Genomic DNA, 10,778 nt, shown 5'->3' on the forward strand with positions numbered 1-10,778 from the left:
AGAAACAGTGGAGCTGTGGATCCACCGGTTTGGTCAGTGAATACTAGGAGTGCCTTTTGCATTCACAAAATATTTCATTTAAGTAAACACTTATTCTTTATGCGTTAATTTTTGTCAAGATAGGTTTTTGCTCTTCTTAGTTGTTTCTATATTACTTCTATGTGAGGCATTTGCATCTGCATCTGTTGAGGTACCTGCTAAACTGTATTTCCACAAATTTATAGCTGGGCCACAAATGTTAAGCAGAGGCTTTCAGTGTTACCACCTCTGCTATGCCCATCACAGCCTGGACAGTGTCTGCCAGGGCAGAAGGATCGCCTGTGCTCCCTGTCCCCATTCCCACCTACTGCACCGGAGGGAAGTGCGAGTTCCGCTGAGGGCCCCGGGCTGTGCTCCTCCTCCCTTCCGCAGATCAGGCTGACCATGTAGCAGCACCTACTTCTAGAGGAGGGGAGAAAATGCACCAATGCCTCTGGCCAAGTGCTTTTTTCTCTGCTTCATAAACCCTTTCCAGCAGACAAGGGAGCACTTTGGTTATGGCAAAGGCAGTCTGGCTGGCTGTTCTTCCCTGGGGAGAGGAGAGGCAGGGAAAGTGGCCAAACAGAGGCGCTGCTGCTTCTTTTCCCCACCCTCCCAATAATAAAATTTTGTGTTTGCATCCATCTGGCTGTGATGGTATTTTCCAGTTCTGCAATCTGGGCACACTTTAAATACTGTTACATAACTGCCAGGATTGGTTTTTTAATTATTTTTTGTATGGGAATGATTTAACAGAATTACTGTTTACCTCTGATTACTGGACTTGTCAAACTATTTTGAAGTGTTTGTTAGTGAGTAATTAATCAACTCTACCATGGCGGGATTACTTGGTGGCTTTTGTAAAATGGCATTCAGCTTTGGCCACTAGGTAAGCAAAAGACGGTAAAATGATTAGGTGTTGCTCAAACTTTCAGAATGAGGCCAACTTAAATTCAAATTTGAGTTTGAAAAGAAACAGGAGAGCAACCATGTGCAAGTGTGGTTTTGGCAGCAAAAAGGGAGGGCAGAGTTTAAGACTGTTTCTTTTACCCCGACCTGTGTTTTAATGTTCATAATGGCTGCTACTTGCTCTGAGTGATTGTTCTGTGACCTAATGGATTTTATTATCAGGGTAATTCCAAGTATACACAGTTGACTTTTTTCCTCCTTTATTTCCTGACTCCTAAATATTACCACTGAAATTATACATATTCACCTTCCCTCCATATTCAGCATCCCCAGACAAGCCACTGTCCATAATCCTGCCTCTTTCTTCTAACACAGTCCTTCACCGTTTGTTGGTATGTGAGCATGCTCTTCACAGACCCGTATATAAAGAGATTATTATTTGGACACTTACAGATGTGCTTGTATAAAACTACCTTGCTCTCTCTTGCTGCTATATTAGACTTTGTTGTTCCAATCAATTTTTCATTTCATTGTAAAAGACAAGCTTTGATCAGTGTGAGGTTTGTGGAAGATAAAGGTTTTGGTGTTCATGCTGCAGGGTGGTCATGACTGTAGAGGTCACTTCCTCTCATTGAGGAGAACATCTGCCTTTTCCCATGCGATGGGAAAGAGGACCGCACTCACCCTTCTCCTCCCTGCTGCCCACTTCTCAGCTGAGGTAGCTGCTTAGTCACTTTCCTGTTTTTTGCTGATGCTTTCCATAGGCACCGATCTGCTTGACCTGGGGAAGGGCTGGATGGTGTTATTGAACATCCACCAGAATGTTCTGCTTTTGAAGAACTGAGACCCCCCCTGGACTAAAGAGGAAAGAGAAGAGAGCTAAAATGCTGTGGCTAGAGAGTGTGTTCTCCTACACAGAAATATAAATTCGCCATCCAGTGTAGAGTTACAGATTTGACTAGATCACCAAGTGAGCAGCAATTGCTCTCCTTGTGTAACCTATGTTCTGATGTCCATAACAGCAGTGTTCATTAGTGCAGCTCAGTGTGACCACTGAATATTGATTTTTCCTTTGAAAATATATTTAGGAGTCCTCCCTGATCTCAGAATTCCCTGAGAAATAGCAAGTCCATGCAAAATCTTCTGACATTCCCATTTCCCCTCCACCTCCAAATCATATTCCTCTTACCTCCTTATTACAGTGATCCAACTGCACAGGGGACAAGTGGCCCACAGGTAAAATCTGGAATTAAATTCATATGCCTAAGCATACAGTGACATTGTATTGTGATTTTAAGAGTCCCTAACCTTGAATAAATTCGTAAATAGGCTGACAGCCTGTTTTTAAAGACCAAGCTGACTAGCAGCAGGAACTGAAGAAAATAAGGAAGGGAAGTACCAAAGGCAAAGAATCTGCTCTAAAGCAGACATATGTTAGAGTGATTGGCACCTCAGTGCTCTCCCCATCTCTCTCTGAAAGCTAATGAAAAATTATTCTTTTCCTCTTATATTTGGAAAAAAAAATACTTGCCATACGCCCTCTTCTGCTTCTTTATTTCCTGCTTTTTCTACTGAAATAAATACTAATACAATGGCAGCTTCCATGTGACAGAGACTGTCATCCATAGCTTTCAGAGCATCAGGATAGAGATGCACTTGTAGGATCTATTGTGGACCATTTCTTAGTATCTGAATGAGGAATAAATACATCTGACTGAACAACAAATGCTCCTTTGTGCTTCAGTTCCATTATGATTTTCAATAGGTCCGCTATGACTCATTATAAAAAAGTAGTGCTTGACCAAGGTAAACTATATGAAACAGAAAAGGCTTAATGCTTTCTCTAAACCCCATGTTCCTCTGGTTAATTTAGAGATGAATCTGTATCCTTCACAATGAGCACCCAGGTATATTCTTTCAAAGGTGCCCAAGTTCTGCTGTCCCTTTCTTTCCAGTTTTAGTGGAATTGGACTTTGGACACCATTGACTACATGAAATAAACTTGTGGATTAATTAGAAAATGTACATAGAAGGTGGATGGGACATGCCAGTTAAAATGCCGGTTAAAATTCCAGTGAACTAAATGTGACAATTATGTATTCACAAGTTTGAATGAGGGTATGTGTTAACAATAAAAATATATTCCAGTATTTCCAATATTTTACAGGAGTAGTAACCAATGACAAAAAACTTAGAGGCAGGCAAATTTAGTAATGCTTGTGGTGTTTCTGTGGAATACGATTGGGCAAACATATATAAAACAATTACTGACTATATTGTGCAAACCCCAAGACACTGACTTGGCACATCCACTATTCCACAGTAGGCTGTGTCAGAATCAGAACCAAGCATAGTAAATGATGGTGTATTAGAGGAGAAAAATGAATAATAAGAATTATTAGGAGTTCTGGGGTGTCTTTTACTAAAAATAAAGAGCTTTGTGGACTGCCATGTCCAATTACTTCACAGTGATATGGAATTTGCATTCAATACTCAATATTTCATCACTGGTTCAAATGCCTACCAATGTGCCTAAGTATTCAAGCTTGTTTGTTGATCCCTCTCTCTGTTGAGTATGAATTATTGCTTACATACAGAAATTATTATTTAACTGAACAACTGTACTACATCTTCTGAATTACACGAAGTGATAAAGTATTATATTTGATGTTTTTTGCAACAGGTGGTAAATACAATATGCAGTAGTAGGAAATTTTGCAAAAAAAATCAGGAATTTGATAAAAATGAGGAGGGATAGCAGGATCCATAGAGTAAGTTTCAATTTTGCACAAGCATCAAGTTTTACCTGTCACTATTTTAAAGTAAATAATAAAATATAGACTAGCTTCCAGAACTGTTTTGCTTTTTGATGGCCAAAAGAAACACCCACTGACAACCTGTGTTTTATAAAGGTAGATTGCTTTGAAAATGTTTGTGTTTGCCACAGTATAATAAAAGAAAGGTAAATGTTAGATAAGATAATGCTACTCCAATTCTCTCACAACTTTTCAGGAGTCTGATTTGTATAGTTTTAGGACACTGCCTAGGAATCTATTTTGATTTAGAGAATTGTCTTTACAAGTTTTAAAAAATGCATACTAAATATACTTATGAAACAAACACAATGCAGGCACCAACAGGGCTTCTTCCAAATTTGTGTTTCCATTTAAAACTTTATTTTGTATGTTAGAACATTACTGGAAACATAGAAACTTGTAGGCACAAATGACTTCATAACCAGAGTTTTTGAATAAAATATTTGCTAATGAAATCACAACAACACATTTTCATAATAACTATGTATGCTGATATTTCATATATACATATAAAAGTCATGCATTTTAAAGAGTCATTTTGCCCAGATCATGTTTTATGGGTGCTAAAATTCACTGTAGATCTTACATGTTTTAAATGTCGTATTTTTTCTGTACATTTTAAAGAGCTTATTACACTGATGTCACATTCCCAAAGAAAACACAAAATGTAATAAAGCTGTATATTTTCTTTATTTACCCTACAGTTTTTTCCCTGTAGTAAAAAGAAATAATTGTATAAGTAATAGCAAAACAAATGTTTTAAACCAGCTCACAAGTATATAAGACACGTAAAATCTAGTAGTATAAACTAGGATGACAATGCAAGCATATAAAATATGTTCTCTTTCGAGTCTGTGGTCCATGAGTAATATTGCTTCTGTACTGGCCTTGCTTTGATACATGCAAGTCCATGAAATAATTCATGGCTTATTACATAGCAGGTGAGGAATCAACTGGGAATTAAAGGAAATGGTCCTCAAGCCTAACAACTGGAAGCTACTTGGGTTTTTTCTACCTTTGCTATACAATTACTCTTTTCTTGCTATGAGGCACATTCAAAAAAAGTCCAGAGCCATATTTCAGCCTGTGATATCCTTGCAATCGTAACCTTTTGAGTCTAATATAGTTCCCCTATATTTTACTTCTGCAAGCTTCCTTACCATGTAAATAATTCCTCCAGTTACTTAACGTAATAATGTTAAAAGGATCTTTGTCTTTATATGGCCTTTTTCTTTGAGTTTCTACCATTATTCCATGCTGGCTGCTAAGGGATGTGCCATGCATGATGACCTTTGGCACCAGTGCGTTAGCATCAGTGGGAGACCTCTGTACTGCTGACCTCTGTACGTGACCCATTACTCCTTAAGTGTGGTCATTCTTTTTATTTTCCAGTTTCGTTAGTAGAATCCATTGCTGTGAAGATGAGTATCTTCAGCCATTTGATTACAAACAGAGTAGATGTATAAACATATATAAAAGTCTTACTAAATGTAGTGCTTTTAAATGTTTTGCATCCCTGATCTGAAAATGCTGTTTGATCTATTGTCAGACTGATAAGAAAAAGATGCACTTAGCCGTATAAGCCATACCAGGTTTCTTTATGTGTTTTAGAAACAATTTAAGAACGTGAAGAGGCAGTCTGACCAAATGCAGAGCGAGCACTGGACTGGGACTGAGGAGCTCTGCTTTTGTTCCTGAGTCTGCACTAGCCTGCTGGGTAACCTACGTGCAGCCGCTTCCTCTGTTCGTGCCTCAGTTTCACCACCTGCAAAGTTAAGATAACGATGCTATCCTTTTTGTAAAGTGCTTTGAGATTTATGGAGAAAATGCATTGTGTAAGAGCCAGGAGTTTATTGCTAAGGAAGAGCCTTAGCTTTCTTTCACACTGTCTCAAATGTTCTCTTCTAATGAAATGAAGTAAACACACAAAATTCTGTCTTCTTTGAAATCAGTAGGATTTTTACACTTGATTTTAATGGTGACAGAATGTCTTCTGAGTGAATGACAAAAGTTGTGCTCCTTTCTAGACAGTGCTAATAGCAATTCTTGCTCAAAGAAATGTATACAATCACCCTACCTGTGAAATGTCTGCACTTTTGTTTGGAAGGTGGAAGGTAAGCAAGCAACAGCTCTGAGAGCAACAAGGTAACAATTTTTAATGCAAATACTGCATTTTAACAGCTCCTAGAAGATATTTATAATGCAACAGCATGCTTGCTAATAATACTAGTACTTGACTGCATTTTCCATAGTATGATTTTCACATAAATATTTACCAAAAATATGGTGGTTTGTTTTTATTATTTCAAAGCAGTTCCTAAGGTGCAAATTGTAGCTTATACAATTTTAATGTGTCCTTTAAAAAATGTGTGTGCTTCTTTTACCTTAAATGGTCTTTGTTATCAGTTGGATACATACTTTACTCATTGATACTAGTTTTTAAAAAAGCTTTGGAGAGAGGCCAAGAAATGCTCACATTTTGTACACTTTTTTCCCTTCCAAAGGTTTTGAGAACATCAGTTTCCCCTGACAGAGTGGTTTGAACCAGTTTTTTTCTGTTACGAACTTTTTTTGCATTGCATTGCATTGTAAGACAGTACTGACTGCAACTCAGTATGCCAAATCCTGTAGTACTTTTCCCAGCAAATCTTCTCTTGGAGACTCTTGTGGGCCCTAACTCCAGATACAGGATTTGGTTTTATAAATAGTCACAGCAGTGCAAATCATGAGTTTAAACAGTAAATATAAAACCCTTTAGACAATATAAAGGCAATAGATCTAGTAGTGCATGAATGCAAAACCATTCTAATTGGAATATAGTAATGTAAAGAATTATCACTTGGCTAATCTGGTAATTTGAATAAAAACTTTGTATCCTACACTGACCCCTCTCCAAGGGTACCACCAGTTCAACAGACCTTCTGTTCATTCACTAATCACACTGTGTGTTCATTTAACCATCAGCAGCATTGGAACCGAGCCTTTCCCATAGAGGCTTTTGTAGGGGACTCCCCAGCCAGTCCTCCCTGGGGAAGATTTCTGTTTGTGTATGTACACCATTTTTATACAAACTGACTTTCTCCACAGGCAAACATCTGCTCTTCTGAAATATATTGGGGCCAGAAGCCCCGGTCACTCTTGAAGCGGTAGGTCCAGAAAAGGAGATGATCTCCATCTCTCCTACACTGGCTGGCTTTCCTCATCCTTCAGTTCAAACACCGCATGGTACTAGAAAGAAATCTCATACTGGGGGGGTAAAGAGAATATCTGTTCCTCTTAACTGTGCTACCCCCACACTTCCTTTTGGTGTGAAATAGTCCATTTATTTGGCAGATCTGAGACTACCTTGTGCACACTGCCCCACCAGTCAGTAATGAAAATTGCACAGAATTGTTTGTCCACAGCATTCTTAAAGGGCGTGATAATGCCATCCAGCATGCATTTATACGTTCTAGGTTTCTTCATGCCATTTCTTTGATTTTCTTCTTGCAGTTATATGCAAACATAAATAATACGAAGTTGAGTTCCCAAATCTTCCACATTACACTAAGGATGAAATTTCGTTTCTTCTGTAAGCTACAAAATTAGATATCCTGGCCCATCTTTCTTTTGCTTACTGATTTTTTTTTTTTTCTGATAGCTAGAGCACATGATGTTTTAACTGTTGAGTTTTTTCATGGTAACCACAGTAACTAATTTTTTCAAATTCCAAATATTTCTTTTAAAACAGATACTAATAAATAGAGTGTTGTAAGGTTGTTTGCTGTCTATGGGTTTTACATGGGTATCGTCAGACAGGTGAGACTGCATGACTGACTCCTGACAGTACAATTTCACATCACCACACATTTGCCTTTCAGCTTCTCTTTCCTTTTCTGCTGCTTGCTTTTTTTGCCATCAATTTGTAAACTCACAGTCCTGCGTTTCTCTAGGTTTAGCAATTCTTGGAATAACTCTTTCACATTGTGGTTCAGCTTGGCAGAGGTCTCCATGAAGGCACATTTCCACTTCTTAGCCATGGCTTCTCCTTCACTGCTGTCCACCTCTCGATTTTGGTTCTCATCATTCTTGTTCCCCACCAGCATTATTGGAATGCTTTCTATGTCTCCTTTAATCTGACATATTTGTTCATAGATTGGTTTGAGTTCCTCCAAGGACTGTCGGCTGGTGATAGAGTAAACCAAAATGAAAGCATGTCCTTTAGAAATAGAAAGACGTTGCATGGCTGGAAATTGATGGCTCCCTGTAGTGTCAGTTATCTGCAAAGTGCATATGCTCTTATCACAGCTGATCACCTGCCGATAGGTGTCTTCAATGGTAGGGATGTAGCTCTCTCTGAAAGTGCCCTTCACAAATCTCAAGACCAAAGAACTTTTGCCCACTCCTCCCGCTCCGAACACAACAACCCTGTAATCATTGCTTTGCTCAGGCATGTTTCTCAGTGTGTCTGTTGCTCAGCTAGAGGGAAAAATCTAGGAAAGAAAGTGACAAAACAGCAAGATGGACATTAATACAGGTACATGTGGAGAGTACACTTTGTGATATCTTTCACAATACAAGAAATTAATGTGATGTAAGTGATGGCATAGTAGTTGTAATAATTTAAGAAGACTTGCAGTGGGTTACAGAATGATTTATTTCAGTAGTAAATTTAGGATTTGCAATCCAGCCTGGACTGGTAACAAAAGACCGTCTTCATCACTTCCTGACTTATTTTAAATTAACATTGTGAGTTTAAGTATTCTTCCCACTGGACTAATAGTCCCAGAAATAAAAAGCTGCATCTGGAAAACAGTATTTCAGCAAGGTCAAGGCCCGAACAGACTGTAGCAACTAAATGACTCTTCTGTCTTTAAAAAAAGTCTCCTCAAATCATTGTTGAAACACACCGATATACATGTGTATGACAGTCAATTACTCTAAACATGTCATCTCTTCAGTAGTTAGGGAATTTATTTCCCCTACAACTGGCCACACTCCTGAGTGACATCTAAGATGTATTTGTAGCTTATTCAGCAATAGCACCAGGTATGCTTTGTTTCTAACTCTTTGGGAGTGTGTGCCCCACTTTGACGTGTTTTTCCACTTGCATTTCAGGTCAGAGAGTACATTTTGGTAAACTGAGATTGCTCATGTTCAGTCTGCTATTTCATTCTAATCCTTATTTCACAGACGATGATATTTGACTGGAGACATGCTACACTTATCAGAAAGGTTGTGCAGGCATCTTCACAACATTTTTAAGTAGCTTATATTGTCAAGGTCGGCAAAGGCATATGTCAAAGATCACAAAAATCTGTGATCCCTGATGTCATTTCCCCTTGACAAAACCTGTCTGTAAACAGTAGGACTACAAATATTGTCATCATTATTAAATGACAGAAATGGTAAAGCTTTCACAGGGTTGCAAGCTGTAGTTGTTTTAAAATTCATTGGAATATATGTGAAGATTAATTTATCCTCCCATCAGTAGCAGCTCATTAGGTACATAGCATATACAAGCCTCTTTCTAGATTTAGTGAGATTTAAGCAAATAGACATTAAGAAAATGAACCATAGAAGTTGAAGAGCATATAGGATATTGTTACTTTTCATACCAAAGCTAGATATAGAAAAAGTAAGTGTGGAACAAACTGCAAAATTTCCTGCACCTGTATTTGTTCTTAGGAAAATGGTCTGATTTAATAGGCAGCCTTGTCCAAGTGCCCTAACAGTGCCAGGTTATTGAATTTGCCTGTTGCAATGTTACCTGAGTAGCAGCTAATCCAGAAAAATGCGAACAGATTTCTTACTGAATAAGGAAATCCTTCAAGCTATTTCTTCACTGCAGCAGGAGGAGTGGTTTCATTGTGGGGCAGGATTTTAAGTTACCCTTTACCTGTCTAGCACAGGGAGAATAGCAGTGATGCTGTAGAGGTATGGATGTGAGTGGAGACCCCATGGCTTTATTGCAGTTGCCAGCCCAACTGAATTTTGTGCTTCTGCATCTTTGATGCTGTTGCTGCCTGTGTCAGATTAAAGCTATGGCTACCCATGCTGCATTAATGTCTTCATTTTGCTGTTCAAGCATACCCTGATTTTGTTATCCTTCTTGTCCAGGGCATCCTATTCTGTCCTAATTCTAATGTCTGAGCAAGCTGAAAACATCTGTCTTTACATAATGTGTTGGATGAAGGAGTTGTACTTCCTCATCTGCCACACTGTAGGCAGAATAACCAGTGCAATTGGGGATGCTGATCCTGAGGCAAAGTGGAGAGCTGTCACAGCTCTGCCTACCCAGCCTGGCTTCAGGCAGAAAGCAGCTTTGCCCCTTCCATCTCTTCTATGCTGCAGTTACTGTCACTCTCAGAGACCTGTTTAAATACAGGAAAGATTGATAAATAAAAGTGTTCATCCTGAGGCACTGAAGCAAAATTGTTTCTTTCTGACAGCAGAATTCAAGGAACGGAAAGAAGAGTAGTCTCAGAAAACACTGGTGTATGTGTGGAAAACCCTCTGAGGAACAAGGAAATTGGGTGAGCAGCTCATGCTGTTCAGAAAACAAACAAAACCAAAGTAGCTAGCAAGAAATGAGAACAGAGGAAGCTGACAGGATGCTGTTCTGCTGAGGATAAACTTGTACCTAAGACCTGCAAACATGCAAATTCAGAACAGTCGCAGAGCTTAGAGTCATGGGTGACTGCAGAGAATGAGCTGCCATAAGAATTACAGTTTAATAAATTTTGTGGGCAAAAAGGCAGGAGAGAAAAACATGGAGATTTCACCTCAGAAGCAGCTTAAGCATTGCACAATCAGATAATATGTAGTTTAGGAATTACGGGATGATGAGAAAAAATGCACTATGAAAATTTTTACTATGAAAATCAGTGAAATACAGAGTACAGAAATAAAATTTTAAAAGCTAGCCAAGTGTACTCCTGCTATATTAAACCACATGCTTTAAGCACACTCAGAAATCTCCAAGAAAACTGGCACATATGGTTGCCTAAAAGTTAGAACAAATTGAAGTGTGGCACTTATGTAATGAATTATCCG

The 10,778-nt window shown here is 38.6% G+C and overlaps 1 protein-coding gene across 1 annotated transcript; it reads right to left on the minus strand.

Moving 5' to 3' along the window:
- Positions 1–7,576: 7,576 nt before the first annotated feature.
- On the minus strand, positions 7,577–8,176 carry DIRAS2 (DIRAS family GTPase 2). The gene has a single exon (XM_009811672.2). The coding sequence runs from the start codon at positions 8,174–8,176 to the stop codon at positions 7,577–7,579; it is 600 nt and encodes a 199-aa protein (XP_009809974.1).
- Positions 8,177–10,778: the final 2,602 nt, after the last annotated feature.

The sequence above is a fragment of the Gavia stellata genome, chromosome Z (assembly GCF_030936135.1).
Source record: "Gavia stellata isolate bGavSte3 chromosome Z, bGavSte3.hap2, whole genome shotgun sequence".
NCBI classification, from domain to species: domain Eukaryota; kingdom Metazoa; phylum Chordata; class Aves; order Gaviiformes; family Gaviidae; genus Gavia; species Gavia stellata.

Excerpts from the sequence above, each read along its gene's own strand:
- DIRAS2 (XM_009811672.2), bottom strand. The coding sequence starts at position 8,176 with ATGCCTGAGCAAAGCAATGATTACAGGGTTGTTGTGTTCGGAGCGGGA.